Genomic DNA, 20,714 nt, shown 5'->3' with positions numbered 1-20,714 from the left:
AGTACCCAGGAGTCGTGATGACTGACACAGATAAGTGCGGCTGGGCCACTGGGTGATGCCGGCCTGTGATTCTCTGGTGCCTCTGTCCTTGCTGCCTCCCACCCTGTCTGCCCAGATCCATCCCCCTCCCTCCTGCTCCGTTTCTATTTCTGTCTTTCTCTCCTCCTCCCCAGGCCTCAGGAGGCTCCTAGCTGGCGTGAAGCCTTCTTCCTCCTTCCCCAGGATCAGAAAAGTTTTCACTGCAGGACCCATCCACCCCCCGCAAAAAAAACTTCCCTTCCCCAGCCACAGCCCACACTTGTCTGAGAAACTACCCCCCCTCCCTGACACCAACCTCTGTGCCCTCAAGTAGACCCCTTCTCTACCTCCTAAGATCCCTCAGGTTTCAGCCAGCGTGACCTGTGAACCCTTTCCCATATCCCCTCTCCCACCAGGCTGGCTTTCGATACCCAGGCTCAGCTAATTAAGGTCCTTGGGGCCATTCCCCAGCCTCCAGACACAGACATCAGAGGCTACATTTTGTAGTCGAGTGGAACAGATACTGAGGTCAAACTGCCAACTCTCCTATTTCTTCACCAGGGGAGCATTGGACAAGTGACTTCACTTCTCCCTGGTGTAGATTCCTGTCTGTAAAATGGGGCCGAGTGTATTGACCTCCAACAGCTGTCCAACCTCAGAGAGATGAGCTGTGCTTAGCACAATGCCTATGTGGAAATGAACACTCACTAGTTGCTCTGCACTAAAGGCTCAGAAGGCTGCCTGCCGTTTTAAATCCCAATTTTGTTACCTTCTGGTTATGCGACCTGGAGCAAGTTGCTTTAATTCTGGACCCGTTTTCTCATCTATAAAATGGGGTCATGGCACTGATGTCCTAGGGTTGTTGTGAGGATTAAACGATTTAAGTGCTTGGCAGTAGTAAGCACTCATTAAACCTTAGCTATTGTTTTTTTTTTTTTTAATATATTATTCCCCACCTCTAAGTCTCTCAAAGGGTAGGAAACTGCAAATCTCCCTGATCGCAGTCAGCCGTCCTACCTTTAGTCTCACTTTAACAGTCCTAATGCTGTAATCTAGGCCACGCCCCCCCAACCTCCCAAGACACAGGAACGCACACAGAGGTCAGCAGAGCGGCCTCAGACACAGAAAAAAGTTTAATTCTCCTGCGGCGGAGGGTCCCGGCTCCGGTAGCGAGGGGGATTTGGTTTTGGATTTTGTTCCTGTGGGGATTCACCTGGGAATAAGAGGAAGGAGTCGGGGAGAGTCTGGTCCTTCCGGTGGGACCTGCCCGGGAGAATTGTGTACTGGGGGAGATAATCTGGTGAGACAAGGAGGCTGGACGCCATACGGGAGGGCAGAGGGAGAACAGACGACGGGACAGAGAAAAGAGAGACGAATAGGAAAGGACGTAAGACAGAGACGACAGAGGGCGGGACAGAGACAAACGAAGGGAACAGAGAAAAGGGGACCCCAAGCCAGACCCGACGACGGGACCAGGGAATTGAATGGGGGGTGGGGGGCTTTGGAGGCCGCCGCGGGACAGAATAGGATCTAGTCCAGCCAGATACGTGAAATGGGCCCCTCGCCCCTGCCCCGGGTCCTGGGCGGGGGGAGGGGGCTCGTGTCTCAGTGCTGCAGTGTCGAGGGGGCCCTGCCCCTCCCCGCGCTTCGCTGTGTAAGGCACCGGCTCCAGCGAGGTCCGCGAGCGCGCGGGGGGAGGGGCAGGAGGGGGGCTTGGAGTCCACGGGGGAGGGGAGCCCGGCGGCCCGCCCTCAAACCCCCCTGAGCGTGGGGGCATGGCCTCGAGCCACAGCCCAGGCAGTGCCCCCCTCCCTCCAGGGAGAAGGGTGCTTCTCCCCTCCGGTCGGACGACGTGTTGGCTCGGCGCTTTCACCCCCGAATCCTGCCCTAAATGTCAGGGCGGCTGGGCGTTTGTCCGCGGCACCCAGGCGTCCCGGCGCCCGACCGCCCGCCGCTCACACGGTACTTTCCAGCATCCACTCGGTGCTGGTAAAGGCCAGGCGCGCCCTGGCGGAGCCCAGCCCCAGGTCTCCGTCCTCCCCGGCCGCGCCCCCTCCGGCCCCGTCCAGGTGCGGCGTGGACCGGTGGCGCTTTGTCCGCCGGGCGCGGCGCGGGTAACTGTGGCTCTGGAAGAGCGCCCCGTAGTCCCCGTCGAACGAATAACGCTGCTGAGGCCTTGGCCGGGCCAGGGCTCCCCCAGGAACCAGAGCTAAAGTGAGGGGCGGTGAAGCTGGCGGTCCCAGGGCCCCGGAACGGCTCCTCCGAGGGCCCGCCGTGGCCCGGGACTCCTCCCCGGAGGTTTCCTCGGATGGCAGCAGGCACAGAGAGGTGGCCGAGCCGCCCAGGGAACGTCCAAGGACCGCCTCCGTTTCCGCGGAAGCCATGTCGGGCGCCGCGGCCTTCGCCTCGACGGCCGCCGCCACAGCCGCCGGAGCCGCCACCTCTCGCAGCGCCTCGTAGCGGTCGGGCGCCGGCGGGGGCGGGGCCTGCGTTGCGCCTGCGCCGTTGGTCTGCGAGCACACGTGGCTGACCCGTGGAGGCGACCTGGAGGTGCCCTTGACCCGGCGGCCATCCCCATCGCCGTAGACCTTGTAGCGGATCATGAGCAGAACGATGAAAACGAGGACGGAGGCGACAATGACACCCCCGATGGCGATGATCATGGTGCCGCCCAAGAAATGGGCCCTCAGCGGGCGACAGGGTGCTGGATCCCCAGCGGTGGTAAACTGCACGCAGCCCACCACTCGGGTGGCCGGCAGCGCCGTGGCCCCATCGTCGTAGACGGCCAGCACGCACAGGTCGTAGGCGCGGCCCGCTGCCAGATCATTCACCAGGAAGGTCTGGCTGGTGGATGGGATCATCCTGCAGGAGGGGGCGGGATCAGCGCGGGGTTAGCTCCACTCTGAACCAGGCTGCTTCACTTGCATGCCCCCACCACCCATGGGGACCTATCCTTGCCTCCCTACCAGTCCTTTACCCCCTACTGGGACAACAGCAGCCACTCAAGGAACAAATTCCCACCCTCTCAGGACCTTTGGTATAGGCCACGCCCCTTATCTGCATGCCCCGCTGTCAGACCCACTCCCCACCCGTGTTTCACGGTAAATTTCAGCCATTCGTCTTCCCTTATCTATATATCCTGGCCCCTGCCAGGGAGGAATGCTACAGCTTGTATGCCCTGCTCTCAAGGGGCTTGCTCCCTAGCAATGTCTCATTCCTACTGGGACAAGTGTCATTCAAGCGCTCTTATCTACATATTCCCACCCTTTAAGGGGATGGATGTTACAGGCCATGCCCCCTTACCTGCAAGCCTCACTCTCACTGGGGTGGAGTAGGAGATTAACTCATACTCCTAGTCTACTCCTACTGGAACAGTGGATGCTCTTCTAGTTCCTCTCTTCTACATGTTCCTGCCCCTTCAAGGAAACCATGATACAGACCACTCCCCGTCATTTGCATATCCCACACTTGGGTATACATACACCTCTCCTGGCAGCATCTATCTTATGGGACAATTTCCAAGCCCCTCCACTACATATTCCTGCCCACCAAGGGGCTAGGGCTAAAGGCTACTTCCCTTCTGATTGACAAGTGCCTTCCAAGCCACACCCCACAATGGCCCAGGGGAGATGGTTCCCCTACTGGGCCTAGGACCATGTCCACTCTTTGCTGTCATGCACTGTACCCAGATATCAGAGGCAACCACTTTATGTGCATGCCCTGCCCTATACTACCCGAAGGCACTATACCATGCCCCCAGGTAAGTTTCATCCATAATTGGGGCAAATGTAGCCAAGAAAGCATGCCCCTTTCTTGCCATGGACCCCTGCCCTCAAACAAGCGGCAGTGTAGAGAAGTGGTTAAGCTGACAAAGTCTGAGAGCCATGATGCCAGAGTTTGAGTTTCTCTTCTGCTGCTTGCTAGCTCTGTGACCTCAGGCAAGTTTTTTAACCTCTCTGTGTCTCATTCCCCCACTAGAGGTTATTAAGAATTCCTACCCCATAGAGATGGTGTGAAGTATGATGAGTTAACATCCCCAAAGCCTGGCACTTAATAATTTCATTAACAGCTGGCATCCCACCCGATCCTGGCTTTGCTGTGGCTCACACTCTCCTACCAGTTGCTTTCCTCCCTGTCTATGAGAACCATTCCCCCTGGGCCTTGCCCCTCTTCTGTTGGGCACATCCCTTCCATGTTTGATGTTGGCTAAGCTGGGACTGCCACACCCACACAGATTTGCATGCACTCAATCTTACAGGCTCTCCTCTCCCACAAAGCTCTTAGTGGGTCATCAGAGACATGAACCGCCTCTTCATCTGCGTGGGGACCATGCTGCAGGAGCACCATCTCCTCTAAAGGCCATGCCCCCACCTCCTCACGCCTCTTAACTCTCAGAAGCATCACCTTCCCTCCAGCCACACCACCTTCTGGTCCTGAAACCCACCTCAGTTCTCCAATTCCAGAAGTTTCTGCCATCACCAAGAGCCATCCTCCCCCCAAAAGACTACACAGCAGGGGGCCCACCACCTCTCCTACTCTCCCCCCTGCCTGCCATTTCCCAGACCACTGCCCCCCCCCCTCCTCCATCCAACCTTGGGCCCCTGGCTGCAAGTCTTCTTCTTCCTCTCACCTTCCCTCTCAAAGAGTCTTGGGCTCCTTTTGCTCCTTCCCCTAAAATAACTAGTTGCTAGGGTCTCCCCCCTTTTCAAGGACAGAAGCTGGCTCCTTAAGAAAGCTTGAGCCCATGTGTCTCTAATTGGCTGTAAGGTCCAAGCAAGCCGCAGAGCAGGCTTCTGGTTGGCTGTCAACTCCTCCCATGGCAGCAGTGAGGGAGTTAACCCCTGCAGTGCTGTAGCACAGGCGCCGGCAATGAGGGACAGAGGACTGGGACTGTGTGGCCCTGAGGGGAAGGGAAGAGTCCTAGGGTATGCTGCCCAGTTGGAGACAGAGGGCCATCAACATCTGCAGAAATGCTGGGTCTGGGGGCTCATGAACCTCCCTCTACCCCACCATGTAGTGACCATGGGTTAGAGAAAGAAGGAAAAAGAGGAAGAGGTGGAGAATCACAGAAACCAGGAGCTGTTTACACAAATCTATTATCTCTCTCCCCTAATCCCTGCCTGGCAAACAGTAGTCACCTGATAAACAAGTGTTCAATGTAAAAAGGGCAGAATTGAGAGTTAGAAGGGTAAGAGCTGGAATCTTGGTTTGCTTTCTGTGTGACCTTGAACAAGTGACTTCTCCCATTGAGCCTCAGTTTCCCTGTCTATAAAATGGGAGGGGGTATCATAGCTGCCTCACAGTGAAGCTGGGAAAGTCAAATGGAGTAGTATCCTTTGGTGGTACCTTATAAAAGTTTTTGTTTTGTCCATTTGTTTGCCCTATGTTTTAAAGACTGGGCCAGTGTCTTATCCATCTCAGTAGGCCCAGGGCCCAGCATGGAACTGGCACACAGTAGGCATTTATTCAGTGTTTGGTGACCAAATTCAAAACAAGAAGAAAATGAGCATGACAGAGACAAGAGAAAAGGAAGGCATCACCTCATTCAACCAATGATGGGAAAGCGCCTACTGTGTGCCAGGACGGTGGCCAAGAGAACACTGGGTGAGGTGAAGATGGAAGCCAAGAGGCAGGCTTCTTGGTGTGGGTCTAAGCACCCACAAGATCAGGAGCTACCCACAGATGGGGAAATGGCTCCACCCCCTCTGGAGCACCCAAGATATGTCATACACAGGATTAAACATTCAGCAAGCACTCTGCAACGTGCCTAAGGGAGGCAGAGCTGGGACAAAGCAGAGACACGCATGGAGCCCACAACCACTGAGCAAACGCTGCTGTGTGCCAGGTCAATTGCTGTGAGCCACACTACCGAGATGGAGAGACAAGGCAAGGCCAAGACTGAAACTCATCATATACTCTCTGCCTCCTTCCTCTGGGCAGGGCTTGGTCTCTTGGTCTCCTTGTGTCCCTCGCGCCCAGCTGAGGGTCTGGCACATGGCAGGGGCTTAAGTTCCTCATGAGAGCAGGAGGGAGAGAAGGTCCAGACAGACAGACAGAAGTGAGAGCAAGAGAAAATCAGAGATGATGGGGAGAAAGTACCTCTTTAACGTTGGTCTACACCATAGGGATCTGTCCACGCCAGGGCAATGGCTTCTAACCCAATGGATGGTGAAAATAACTTACATCCTTTTCTCATACTTTTCTGTTTCTATATTGTACCCAGTGTGTTGATACAGTAGCCTTGTATGTGATTTCTAAATATAAATGCAACTGTAACTATATATGTGTCAGTATATTTCCTGCTGACAAGGTATGTGATCAAACACCTTTGGTAAGCAGTGATGTAGACCCTGGGCTCCATGAGAGCAGGGACCATGCTGGGTGCATTCATGGTGATAAATGGCTCATGTGGGTGCTCCAGGAGGATTTGCAAGATGTGTGAAAAACAAAGACAAGAAATAGAAAGAGAAGGAAATAGGGCAAATGGGAGCCAGAGACCACTCTACAAGCCCATCTAGAACCCCAGCTGAGCAAGAAGGCCTAGGGAGGCGGAAGGAGGGCCCCTGAAGCAGGAGGAGGTCTGGGGAATCTAACACCCACCTGTAGACAAGGGAGTCGTCTGCGGAGCTGTTGTACTGCACCTGGTACATGCGGATGCCAGGCACGGGCCTCTGGGCCGGCCAGCGGATGAGCACAGAGTTGGAGGTAAGCTCGGCTGCCACGAGCCGGCGCTCAGCCGCCGACTCATTGGCTCCAGGTCGGCCAGGTGTGGCGATGTCCGAGGAGCCAGGCTCCGTGAGAGGTGGCGGGGCAGCAGGCGGGGGTGCCATCAGAGGCAGCGGCACCACGCACACCTCCACGGGTGCGGTGGCTTCCCCGGCGGCGTTGGAGGCGATGCAAGTGAAGGTGCCGCTGTCCCGCAAGGTGGTGATGGTTACATCCAGGGTCCCATCCCCCCGGACCCGGGTCCGGCTCGAGTTCCCCAGCAGGCGCCCGTCGGGTGCCACCCAGTGCACCACGGGCTCAGGGTCCCCCACGGCGCGGCACCGCAGGCTGACCGCCTGGCCCTCCACCACCAGGGCCCGGCCGCCCGCCTGCCGCGTGATCAGCGGAGGCTCACACAGAAACTCCTCCTCAGGGATGGACCAGAAGTAGCGGTCGGTGAGGTGCTCCGGCGTGGCACACGTCTCCAGGTCGTCCTCCCTGGTCAGCCGCCGCAGCCACAGCAGCTCACAGTTGCAGTGCAGGGGGTTGCCGCCGAAGCTGACCGTGAGCGGCGTGGGCGGCTTGGGTCCGGGACCTTGGGACCTCAGGAAGAGCCCATCAGGGGGCAGTTTATGCAGGCGGTTGGAGGTCATGTCCAGGCGAACCAGTTTGTGAAGCTGCACAAAGGTCCCTTCGGCGATGTGGTCGATGAGGTTGTGGTCCAGCGTGAGGGTGTTCAGGTTCACCATCTGGCCCACAGCCTCCCAGGGCAGGGCCTCGAGGTTGTTGTAGGACAGATCCAGGTCCTCCACGGTGGACAGGAAGGCGTCGAAGGCAGCCGACTCCACCCGGCGGATCTGGTTGTTGCCCAGGATCAGGTGGCGGAGGTTGCCCAAACCCCGGAGCTGGTCGCCTCGGACCTCTGCCAGCCGGTTGCTGTCGAGGTGCAGGGCGCGGAGGGCGCGCAGGTCCGCAAAAGCGCCGGCCGCCACCTGGCCAATGGTGTTCCGGGAGAGGGTGAGGTGTACCAGGCTGGTCATGTTGGCGAAGTCTCGGCGGCGAATGGCTGCGATAAAGTTGTCGGTGAGCCGCAGCTCCACCACGCGCCGGTCGATAGCCGGCGGCACGAAGAGCAAGCCAGTCTTGGCGCATAGCATGGTCAGCGTGGGCGCCACGTTCTGGCAGATGCAGCGGCCAGGGCAGGGCTGGCCCCGTGATGCCCCCGCCCAGAGGAGCAGCAGAAAGGGCAGGGCAGTAGGCGGCAGCGAGAGGAGCGCTGAGGAGAAGGGGCCCGGAGCCATGGTGCAGTGGGGAGGCGCGAGGAGCGAGAGGTGAGACCTGCAAGGAAGGAGAAGGGTCAGCCAGGCGTAGGGCTTGACCACCCACCTGGCCACCCTGGGATGTCCTGCTCAGAGCCTGACCCACATACATCCCTTCCTGACAACCGAGTCCTATAGGACAGGGACAGGACTGACCATCAGCGGGCATGCACTTGTGAACAGATCATATCACTTCCATGTTGTGTGGTAAATTACCACTGCCCCACCTCTGAGGGTCTAACCCCCACCTCTGCCCCTCTTCCAGGAGCTCCCACACCTCTCATGACCTCTCAAACAGAGTGATGAGATCTGGTGTGGCCTGTGCCTTCTAGTACCCACTAAATATTTTGAAAAATCACTGCTGACTAGGGTTTAAAGTCATGGATTTCAAAGCAATACTCCCTGGGTTCAAATCCCAGCTCTGACACTTACTAGCTGTGTGATCTCTGACAAGTGTCTGAACCTCTCTGAATCTCGGTTTCTTCATCTGTAAAATGGAGACAAAAACAGGCCTTACCTCTGTGAGGATGAACTGGATTAATGAGCATAGTATACTCAGAACAGTGCCTGGCACACAAAATGTGTTCAATACATGTTAGTGTATAACTATTATTATCATCATCATCGAGTGTCCAGTAGGTACCATGCATAGAAATGTGCACTATTATTAAGAGCAAGGGCTTTGAAATAAAATAGATTCGGGTTCAAGTCCTGGCTCCCCAACTTGCTAACTCTGTGACCCCAAACCAATGATTTGCCCAAACTAGGCCATAATTTCCTGATTTGTAAAGTGGTCTGATAATTGTACTATCGTCATTGGGTTGTTGCAAGAGTTCAGTGAGCTCATTCATAGGGGTCATGGAGCATAGGGCCAGGCACACAGTACATATTCAATAAATGTTAAGGGTAACACCCTCCCCCACCTTTGGCAATGGGGAGGGGGGATTGTGCTGAAGGTGGGAGAGGCTGAGAAAACAGCAGTCTCCCTGCTCAGTCTTGGGAAGTCCTTCTCTGAGCCTGGTTTCCTTCTGGCCTCTGTTGAGGGCCCAAGCAGGGGGCAGACTTTCATGCTCACATTAATGGGGACAACACAAGGCCCTATACATGCCTACACACACACACACACACACACACACACACACACACAATCAGGCTGTGCCTCTGCTCCAGGCGCACACACACACACACACACACACACACACACACACACACACACAATCAGGCTGTGCCTCTGCTCCAGGCAAAACCTTCCGGCTGGGATTCCCCCTGCAGCAGCTGCAGCCCACGACATGTCAGCTCTCATCACAACACAGGGTGGGTGGGGGGTGAAGAGGAAAGGATGGGAAGGGGGTGTCCCTGACACTGTTTTCACCCCACCCCATGCCCCAGTCCCTGCTGGCCCACCTCCCGGGAATCTGCAGTTTGGGGCTGTGGCCTCATGTGGCTCTGATCCTTCAGCCCACGGGCAAAGGGACCGAGAGAGTCAGAGAGAGAGAAGAGACAGAGAGAGACAAGGGGGAGGGAGGGATGAACTGGCAGACACAGAGACAGAGTCAAAGAGAGACAGAGAAAGAGAGAGACAAAGAGACAACAAGAGAAAGAATCTGAAAGACAGGTAAAGAGACAGGGAGCAAGTTGGAGGCAAAGAGAGAAAAACTGAGTGGAGGAGACCCACACAGAAAAGAGAGACTGAGACATCGAGATGGAGAGACAGGAAGAGAAAAGAAGAGTGTTACACAGACGAAGACCAGAAGAAAGAGACTGAGGAAGACAGTGATGGGGCTGAAAACAGAAAAAGAGGCAAAGTCAGAGCATCGCTTCATGTCTGAGCAACCACCACCCCCCCCTCCCCACTAATTGCCATGCACTCCCTCTGGGACACTCACTGCTCTACATCCGACAGAAAATCCGGGCCTGGGAGGTGGCGCTCCTGAAGTAGGAGGCTCAGCTCTGCACCTGGTGGCTGTAAGCTCTCTGGGGCTCAGAACCTCTATCTATGAAACCAGAAGGCCCACAGCGAGTGTGGGACTCAAATTGAAACAGTGTAATACTAACAATGAAAATAGCTAATGTTTATTGAGGCAGCATGGCATTGCCGGACACAATCTGGCCCCCAGCTGCCCAGGTTCACGCTCCAATTCCCTGCCATGTGACTGCCTCTCTTTGGGCCTCAGTGTGTTCATCTGTCAAATGGGGATGACAGCACCTACCTCATAGGATGATTGTGAGGATTAAATGAGACAATCCGCTGTAACATGCTTAGAGTAGTTGCTGATGGAGTAAACACTATATACATGTTAGCTGCTGTTAGTGTTAAATGATCATTTGCTCTGGCTCTCTCTCAGCCACCAGTAGGTCGGATTAGCAGGAGATGGCCCCACATACATGCACATACACACACAAAATGGTAAACTATATCCACGCCACCATCCAAATGCAGGGTCATTTCATGTCAGGAAACTCTTGCCTCCTTTACTAACAGGAGGAAACTTCCCTTTTCTGACCACTTTTCTCAGTCTAAAAGGGGATATCTCCAGGCCTGAGAGCCCACCTACCACCCACACCATCGTTCTACAAAGCTCTTACCTAAACAAGACATTCCTGACCTTGTCACCAACCCCCAGCCTGGGGGACACCTGGCCCCTCAGGACACTGCCATACTTGCCACTAAAATTCATACAAGGCAGCACTCCAGGCCTCTGGCTCTCTCAGAGTAAACCCAATCACTTCACATCGCTCTCCCAGCTGGAGGGACCCCACTCACCTCTCTTCAGGCAGTTAGGGCCTGGGCCAGAACCTGCAAAGGAACAAAGCACACTGTTAGCATTCTTCTGGCTCGGCTCCCCAGACCCTCCTCAGAGACCATCTCAGCCCAGGAAGCCCCTGCCATGACCACTCTCTCAGCCCTCCTGCTGTAGGTTCTGCAGGGTCTCAGGTGGACCCAGGAAGTCACCTCTGGAAATCAAGGAGTCTGAGCCCCAGACTGTTCACCCTCCAAATCCCAAGAGCCTAGGACTTTAGTCTTTTGTCCTCTGGGGGCTCAAGAGGCCGAGATACGCCCCCACCTTAGACCCAACAGTCCAGGTCTCAGTTCCCTCCTTCCTCAAGATCCAGGAATCTGGTCCCTCAGCTCTCCTTCTCCTTCAAACCCAGGATGCTAGGCTCCCAGCTTCCTCCTTCTAGAATTCACATCCCAGTCCCCCAACTTCAAAGACCTGAACAGTAGCAGGAGCTGGGGGACGATCAGAAGTTCCCATCTTCGCCATCAGACCATGGTCACCCCAACACATGTGGACATGCCAAAACCCACATGGGCCCACAACCCATGACTCTGTATCTGAATTCCCATGGACACAGCAGCATGATCTGTGTGCCCCCACCCTCCGGAGGCTCTTGGTCCAGCATGTGGACACACTTGTGTCCAGGGATCCCAGCATACCACAGGTCATGCCACGTGGGCCCCCATCTCGCTGGGCCCAGAAGTGGGGTCAGCCCATGTCAAGGACACAGGCACATGTGCACATATCATCCTGCATGTATGTATCTGAACATACACAACCCCACTCTTCAGATACCAACACAAATGTGCAAATGGACTCAGAGTACAGACACAGACCCTCGAGGTTGACACACCTGCACACAACCACACATACAACATTGCCTTTTCCCTTGCACACTCACACACAGAGGCACACACACAACTGTGAAACCCATGTGTCCCCTGGTGCATGCATCTATAACAAAGCTACCCTTGCACACTCACCAACACACATGTAAAAGATGCTCACTCACACAAAGATACACAGGTGCACACTCTTAAATACCCAACACACTCATGCAACTTCATGTACCCCCAGTATGCACGGTCACAAAGCTGGTACATTCCCACACCAACAGATGCACAAATGCACACACTAGCCTATACACACCTCACACACATGCACAGAACCACAACTGGAACAGACACTGACAAGGCTGATACACATTCAAACAAGCACATAGGTACAAAAAGATCCACCTTTGCACAGACACTCAAGAGATGTTCACTCATAACAGGCACATGCTCACATAACTGCCCTGTAAGGGATTTACACACTTACAAATACACACAAAATATTGAACCCCGCTGGCAGAGTCAACAGATAGGCAGAGAATCACACTCACACACAGTCATGGACACACATCCCTCCCAGCCCTGAGGCACCCCCGCCCCACCTACTTCCTAGGCCAAGGAAATCCTAACACCCCTCCCTCCCAGCACACCCCCTTCCCCAGCCAGGTCAGAGTTCAGAGGGTTGGGGGCCTGAGCTGAAGAGCACCTGGTCAGAGGCAATCCTCCCACCAGCAGCCCAAAGGTCCCCCAGCCTGGCCATCTGGATGTGGGCACCTCCGGCCCCATCTGCAGAGATCTGGCCGGTAGGGGACTGAGGTGGGATGGATGGGAGAGGGCCGGGTCTGCGTCCCTCCCTCGGGCCCATCTGTCCACCCCTCGGCCTCTCATCCCTCCATCTGTCCACCTACCGGCTGCCCATCCCCCCTCCCCCAGCCACCAGGAAGGGGAAGACATGGCCGTCTCCCCCAAGGACCGCCGAGAACCCCCCCCACACAGTTGACATGGACAGAGGGAGCGGCAAACTCCCCTCTCCCAAACCCATACAGAGGCCCCACCAGGCGCTGAGCCTCAGCACGCCTCCCACCCCCCGCCGCCGGGAACCTGACATGGACGCACAGACACACACCCTTGGAGACATACAACCCGCAGACACACACACACACAAATGGACACCCGAGCGGGCACACCCGGCTCCACAGACCCTGGGATGGACATCCAATCCGGACACAAACACCCAACGCAGCTAACCGCGCGAACACACTCACGCGGGGGTGGGGGAGGGGGAGAACCCACACCTGGGCACACAACCCACGCACACACACCTGCACACAGCCCCTCCGATGGGCGCGCGACAGCCCCCCAGACACACAGCCGAAGGGGCAATCACCCGGGGGGACACACACGCACGGCCGGACACAGCACCTCGGCTCGACACCCGGCACACACCCGGATGGCCACACAAGCAGGGCGCCGCACACGCCGGCGCCGGGCACACACAGGGCCGCGCGAGCGCACGCCGGGCCCGCCGCAGCGCCGCGGACACACACTCACACGCTCGCACGCTCACACCCGCGCTCACACCGGCGCCCCCGCCCGCCGCCTCCCCGGCCGCTGCGGGCCGCGCTCACCCAGCCCGGGGGGGGCCCGGGCCCGGCCCCGCCGCCGCCGCCTCGCTCCGCGCCATGGTGGGGGGAGGGCCGGGGGAGGGGGCGCGGTGCCGCGGGGCCGCCTCCCTCCCGCCTCCCGCCTCCCGCCCTCTCTCCCGAGCCGCCGCCGAGCTCCGCCCTCCGCGCCGCCCGCCGCCCAAGCCCCGCCGCCGCCACCGCCGCAAGGGGGGAGGGGGCGCAGACCCGAGGGGCCGGGCGCGGCGGCCGCAAGCCCCCGACCCCCGCCCCGGGGCCCGCCGCAGACCCTTCTCCACTGCGGAGCCGCCGGCCCGCCCCCAACCCCTCCCCAGCCCCACCTCCAGCCCAGCCGGCTTCCCCAGAGACCACCAGACCACGCCCCGACTGGCATGGGGACACTTGCAGCCCCAATGAAGACCTCGGATCTTGTCCCGATACCCAGAGGGACTCCAGATCACGTCTTACCGCCTTTGAGAACCCAGACCATGTTTCTCAGCCACCCAGGACCACAAACTACGTCCTGCTCTCCTTGGCGACCTCAGACTGGGCCCCACACCCATCAGGGACCCTAGACCAGACCTCCCAATCTAGGGGGACCCCAGATCGTATCTCAGCATCCAAGATGGTGTACAGCACCCCTACCAGGGACCCTAAATCATACCTCAACATTCAGGTGGACCCCTAGACCACACTTCATCCCTCAGGGACCCCAGATCACCCCAACATCCAGAGTGGATCCAGACCATATGTCAATATCTGGGGAGACCCCAGATCATGCCTCACTCCCTTGGGGGACCCAAACCATGTTCTATAGCCACTCAGGACCACAGACCATATCCTACTTCTTCCTGAGGTGCCTCTATGCCCCTCTACCCTCTCAACCTCAAACAATTCTCTGGCCCCCAGTAGAGACTCTAGACCATGTCTAACTTCTAGGGGTGCCAAATATAACTCTTTTCCTCATAGGAGACTCTTAGACTTTTCCAGTTAACCCCATTAGATCCCAGACCATCCTCCCCTCCAAGGTAATCCTTGGTTGCCAGAATGCCCAATTTGCCCCAAATTCTTGATCATCTTCCCCACCCATGCTGCCCTCCTGAGGACCCTGCCTCACCCCTGTTCTTATTCTCTCTCTTGAACCCTCCAGGCCCTTCCCCCTCCCTGTGACTTCTGTGGAACTGAGAATTCTTTGTTCCTTTCTTGTTCAGACCCCTTTGCCTAACTCCTACAGAACAGCTAACCCCCAGAAGGTGAAGACAGGGGTTGAGATGGTTGGATGGCATCACCGACTAGATGGACATGAGTTTGAGCAAGCTCCGGAAGTTGGTGATGGACAGGGAAGCCTGGCGAGCTGCAGTCCATGGGGTTGCAAAGAGTCGGACGTGACTGAGCGACTGAACTGAGCCCCTCTTCCACTGGCTATCTCAGACCACTCTCCATCTCTTTTTGAGATATTCTGGCCTCTAGACCCAGCAAGCTCTCCCCTCAAAATCTTATTTCATGGGACTTTCCTGGTGGTCCAGTGGCTAAAACTCTGGGCTTCCAATGTAGGGGGCCAAGTTCGACCTCTGGTCAGGGAACTAGATCCCGTATGCTGTAACTAAGATATAAGGATCCCACATGCCACAACTAAGACCCAACGCACCCAAATAAAAATAAATAAATAAAGGGGAAAATCTTAAAAAAAAAAAAATCTGTCTTATTGCAATCCCTTAGGTCCCTGGTGGCCCAAATCCCTCCCATTTTGGATCCCATTTGGATTCCAAGGTCTTCCCCTAAACCCCTTCTCTAAATTCTTCCTACTCACATCATCACATGGAGCCTGCCCTGCATCCCCAGATCCAGGACATCTCTGCAGAGCTTCCCTCTGGGGAACCTCACTTTAGTGAACCCCTCACAACCCTTAGATCCCCCTGAGGATACTCACAGTACCACTCCCCACCCCCAAGTCTCTAGATTTCACTCTCTGCACCACCATCACTGGCTTCCCTGGTGGCTCAGTGGTAAAGAATCCGCCTGCCAATGCAGGAGACTTGGGTTCCATCCCTGATCCAGGAAGATCCCCTGGAAAAGGAAATGGCAACCCACTCCAGTATTGTTGCCTGGAAAATCCCATGAACAGAGGAGCCTGGCGGGCTACAGTCCATACAGTCCATAGGATTGCAAGAAGTCAGACTTAGTGACTAAACAACACTAACCACCACCATCACCTCCACCACCCAGGCACCATTCCCACCTCTCACCCCGATACTGGGTGCTCGCTGCCGGGACATGGAGGACTAGGGCTGGAAGGACAGATGTGGGAGAACAATAACAATAATGGCAAAATTGGACAAACGCCCAACCCTACTATGTACCAGGATTGGATCTAAGGGCTTCACATATATAACTGCACTCCTTTTTTTGGTTAAGTTGCACACTTTATTTTTTAAATAATTAATTTTTGGTTGCGTTGGCTCTCCTTTGTTGTGCATGGACTTTCTTCAGATGCAGTGAGCAGTAGCTACTCTCTAGTTGTGGTACACAGGCTTCTCATTGATGTGGCTTCTCTTGTTGCAGAGCACAGACTCTAGAACACGCTGAGGGCTTCTATAGTTGTGGTGCACGGGCTTAGTTGCCCTGAGCCATGTGGGATCTTCCCCCACCAGCGATCAAACCCATGTCCATCCTCCCCCCCACACACATTAGCAGGCAGACTCCCAACCACTGGACCACCAAGGAAGTCCTCCATTCATTCTTCACAGAAACCGAATGAAGAGGTCAAATGACTATGCCCATTTTACAGATGAGGAACATTGAGCCACGGAGAGGTTGAGTCACTTGCCTAAGATCACATAGATAGAAAGTGGCAGAACAAGGTGGAGGCAAAGAGGAAAGAGGATGGGGCAGGTCTGAGATGGATGGGAGTGGAAAAGGGGGGTGGGGTGAGAAGATAATAAAAACAGAGACAGGGACATCCCTGGTGGTCCTGTGGTTAAGAATCTGCCTTGCAATGCAGGGCACACTGGTTCAATCCCTGGTCTGGGAAGATCCCACATGGCTCAGGGCAACTAAGCCCATGCACCACAACTACTAAACCAGTGCTCTAGAGCCGAGAGCCACGAACCGAAACTACTGAAGCCCTAGAGCCTGTGCTCCACAACGAGAAGCCACCGCCACGACAAGCCCACTCTCAGGAACTGAAGAAAGCCCTTGCACAGCAAGCAAGACCCAGCACAGTCAAAAAAGAAACAGAAGATGCCACATGCCTCGAAGCAACTAAACCTCTGCGCCACAACTAATGAACGCACGTGCTGCACAAAAGATCCCGCATGACACAACTAAGAACTGTTGTTCAGTCACTAAGTTGTGTCTGACTCTTTGCGACCCATGAACTGTAGCACACCAGGCTTCCCTGTCCTTCACTATCTCTCTGAGTTTCCTCAAACTCATGTTCATTGAGTCAGTGATGCCATCCAACCATTTCATTCTCTGTTGCCCCCTTCTTGTCCTGCCCTCAATTTTTCCCAGCATCAGGGTCTTTTCCAATGAGTCAGCTCTTCCCATCAGGTGGCCAAAGTATTGGAGCTTCAGCTTCAGAATCAGTCCTTCCAATGAATATTCAGGGTTGATTTCCTTTAGGATTGACTAGTTTGATCTCCGTGCTGTCCAAGGATCTCTCAAGAGTCTTCTCCAGCACCACAATTCAAAAGCATCAATTCTTCGGCACTCAGCCTTCATGGTCCAACTCCCACATCCCTACGTGACTACTGGAAAAACCGTAGCTTTAACAATACAGACTTTGTTGGCAGAGTAATGTCTCTGCTTTTTAATAGGCTGTCTAGGTTTGTCATAGCTTTTCTTCCAAGGAGCAAATGAATATGATAATAATAATAGAGACAGAGATAGAGAAATAAAGAGCCTGAGCCCAGGCAGAGATAGCCTCACTCACAGAGCATGTCTCACCCTGTGATCTCTGGCTCCTGCCCACCTTTTGACCTCATCCCTGACCACTGTTGTCTTACAGCCTCAGTAATGAATTTTCTCTTCCTCCAACATAACATGTCATTCCAGCCCCTGGGCCTTTGCACTCCTCCCCTTCCATGGCTGATTTCTTCTTTTCATTCAATTCTCTTTTCTTTATTTTGACAGGAAATAGCATTTATTGGTGAGTATGATTAAGGAGGGGACAGCGCTGATGCTCATGAGTGCAGGGCCCGCCATTTGTCCAGGGGACCACGATTTGTATTTGACCCCACAGCCATCCGGGATGAGCTGCTTTTCTGCCACCATGTTTTCAAATTCATCGGCGTTGAACTTGGTAAATCCCCATTTCTTGGGGATGTGGATCTTCTGGCGGCCAGGGAACTTGAACTTGGCCCAGCGGAGGGCTTCAATCACATGCTCCTTGTTCTGCAGCTTGGTGAGGATGGATCTTATGACCTAGCCAATGTGGACCCTGGCCACTGTACCCTGGGTCTTTCCAAAGGCACCGTGCATACCTGTCTGCAGTCTATCAGCTCCAGCGCAAGACAACATCTTGTTGATGCGGATGACACGGAAGGGGTGGAGCTGCACTCGGATGTGAAAACCATCTTTGCCACAGCTTTTCACCATGAACTTGTTGGCACAAATCCCGGCAGCCTCCAGGGCTTTAGAGGAGAGCTGCTCATATTCATCTGACACCATGTGGCCACAGAGTGGGAACTCATCCACTTTGGCCTTCTTATGCCCCACGTTGAAGATTCGGATCTTAGCATCAGGGACACCTCGGCAGAAGCGGGACTTTGGGTTGGCTTGTTCTTACAATACCGGTAACACCGGGCGGGCCGGCGGCCCATGGTGACACCAGGATCTTCAGTGGTGTGTTGAAGGGAAAGAGAGCTTCATTCAATTCTTAATTCAAATGTAATCTCTTCAGAGAGCCCTTCCTTTACCATGACCAAGTTATATCCTCACTGTCACCAGTTGTCCCGATGTCTTCAGCTTACTTTGAAATACTTTAAAAGTAAAAATAGATTAATGAATGGGGAACTTATCTAGTGGCTCAGACTCTGTACTCCCAGTGCAGGGAGCCTGGGTCCGATCTCTGGTCAGGGAACTAGATCCCACGTCCCGCTACTAAGACCACGTGCAGCCAAATAAATAAATAATTTTTTAATGAATTAATGGATGGATAGATGGATGGCTATGTGATAAAGCAAGAACAGTCAAAATGTTATTCTAGAATCTAGGTGGTAGGTATATGGGTGTTCACTGTAAAACTATTTCAGCCTTGCTACATGTTTGAAATTTTTCACAATAAATGTTGGCGGGAAGAAACTGGAGGACTCTTCTAGAGACTAAAGAAGCAACAACAACAACAACAACAACAACACCCAAACAGGTCCCACCCTGTTTGGGATTTCTGTTGTCCCATCATCTCATTTTATTTCCTTCATAGCCTTTATCACTCTTGGTAACATTCTTGCTTGCTTGTTTGTTTACCTATTTATTCATTTGTTGCCTATTGTCTCTTAATTGAAATGAAAGCCACCTGACATGTGGCACGCACACCAGTTTTCTCCAGTCCACCAAATTTCTCCAATAGTCTTGGCACCAGTTGTTGTTTAGTAGCTAAGTCTGTAGCCCACCAGGCTCCTGTGTCCATGGGATTCCTCAGGCAAGAATGCTGGAGTGGGTTGCCATTTCCTTCTCCAGGGGATCTTCCTGACCCAGGGATTGAAGCCACGTCTCCCACATTGGCAGGTGGATTCTTTACCATGGAACCACCTGGGAAGCCCAATAGGTGCTTGGTAAAAATGTGTTCTTGAATTCCTCTTAGGAGAGGGCCTGGGAGCTAGAGCTGCTGCAGACTCACTGTAGAGCCTACCCTCAGGAATAAACACGATCTTCCAGACTGGGGCCACTAGAAGGGGAAGGATTTACCCCAGAGGCAGGGGGATGCCCCATGAGGTCAGGAAATGTGAGTTGGCCTGAAAAAGAAGGCGACAGATGAAAGCATATAGTGTGATTATTTCTCTCTGGCCTTAATTCCTGACCCAGACCTCCTAAATAGAGATCCAATCTAATGCTCCGAAATTTAGGCCCCACCCTGAAGCATAGGCTCCACCTCTTGTCTCTAAAGCCCCATCCCACAGCAAAATCCCTGCCCTATCTGACCTAAATAAGTAACACCCCTCAAGCCTAGGTCCCACCCTCACAGCCTGAGCCCCACCCTTTACCTTAGACACCATCTTAAAATTTGTAATATTCATGTTTCTTCAGTCTGGGTCCTGCCACCACCCAAGCCCCACCCCTCTATCCTAGCCCCACACCTCCACCTTAGACTCCACTCCAAAAGAGTCAAGATTTCAGCCTAGGCAAGGGCCCTTCAGGACTAATTTAGAAGCCCCATTCTCAACTCTAACCTAAAGTCCAGTCTTCACCTATTCAACATAAACCCTGCTCACTTTCAAGGGGGAGAAGTGCCCCAGGGAAAACCTAGGGAGCCTGGATCTGTGGGAACCTAGAAGGGAGGTTTACTTTTTTGGGCTCCAAAATCACTACAGATGGTGACTGTGGCCATGAAATTAAAAGACGCTTGCTCCTTGAAAGAAAAGCTATGACCAACCTAGACAGCATAGTAAAAAGCAGAGACGTTACTTTGCCAACAAAGGTCTATCTAGCCAAAGCTATGGTTTTTCCAGTAAGTCATGTATGGATGTGAGAGTTGGATTATAAAGAAAGCTGAGCACCGAAGAATTGATGCTTTTGAACTGTGGTGTTGGAGAAGACTCTTGAGAGGCCCTTGGACTGCAAGGAGATCAAACCAGTCCGTCCTAAAGGAAGTCAGTCCTGAATATTCATTGGAAGGACTGATGCTGAAGCTGAAACTCCAATACTTTGGCCACCTGATGGCAAGAACTGACTCATTTGAAAAGACCTTGATGCTGGAAAAATTGAAGGCGGGAGGAGAAGGGGACAACAGAGGATGAGATGGTTGGATGCCATCACCAACTCAGCGGACATGAGTTTGAGCAAGCTCTCGGAGTTGGTGATGGACAGGGAAGCCTGGCGTGCCGCAATCCATGGGGTCACAAACAGTCGAACACGACTGAACGACTGAACTGAACTGAACTGAATTGAGAAGGGAGGTTGGTGGAAAGAGAGAAAGAGGTTCCCAGTTTGTATTACCCCTCAAAGGTGTGGCCGCAAATGAAAAGCCACAGCCCCGTTGTGCCCACTTTTCATTGTATAGCAGTATTCTGTTCTGACCTCTCTGATTGGTCCCTCCGCAAGCCCTCTAGTCAAACCTACTGTGCATTGGACTGCCCTTCAGAGTCACCCTCTCTTATTGATGCTTGCTTTCCAAACTCCCTGCTCCTGATTGGGCAAATCCTTGTACATGCCTGTCTCTGATTAGAGCATTTGTGAATGAACCTGGAGGCAGACAGATGTTCAACTGTGAGCGAG

At 54.3% G+C, this 20,714-nt stretch overlaps 1 protein-coding gene and 1 pseudogene across 3 annotated transcripts; both read right to left on the bottom strand.

Moving 5' to 3' along the window:
- Window positions 1-1,130: 1,130 nt before the first annotated feature.
- Window positions 1,131-13,417, bottom strand: LRFN1 (leucine rich repeat and fibronectin type III domain containing 1). 3 transcript variants are annotated; one of them, XM_081516464.1, is made up of 5 exons: window positions 13,284-13,417; window positions 10,807-10,839; window positions 8,475-8,529; window positions 6,619-8,061; window positions 1,131-2,880 (listed from the first exon to the last, which is right to left on the bottom strand). In XM_081516464.1, the coding sequence occupies exons 4-5, from the start codon at window positions 8,022-8,024 to the stop codon at window positions 1,974-1,976; spliced, it is 2,313 nt and encodes a 770-aa protein (XP_081372590.1). In that variant the 5' UTR covers window positions 8,025-8,061; window positions 8,475-8,529; window positions 10,807-10,839; window positions 13,284-13,417; the 3' UTR covers window positions 1,131-1,973. The 3 variants fall into 3 exon arrangements, with proteins under 3 accessions (XP_081372590.1, XP_081372591.1, XP_081372592.1); XM_081516465.1 differs by lacking the exon at window positions 13,284-13,417 and adding an exon at window positions 11,258-11,567; XM_081516466.1 differs by lacking the exon at window positions 13,284-13,417 and having other exon boundaries at window positions 6,619-7,789.
- Window positions 13,418-17,393: 3,976 nt separating this feature from the next.
- Window positions 17,394-18,121, bottom strand: LOC145515015 (large ribosomal subunit protein uL16-like; annotated as a pseudogene).
- Between the last annotated feature and the right edge of the window lie 2,593 nt (window positions 18,122-20,714).

This window comes from Giraffa tippelskirchi, chromosome 7 (genome assembly GCF_054371585.1).
Source record: "Giraffa tippelskirchi isolate mGirTip1 chromosome 7, T2T-mGirTip1v1.2.pri, whole genome shotgun sequence".
Classification (NCBI taxonomy): Eukaryota; Metazoa; Chordata; class Mammalia; order Artiodactyla; family Giraffidae; genus Giraffa; species Giraffa tippelskirchi.
This window is presented reverse-complemented; position numbering and strand designations above follow the sequence as displayed.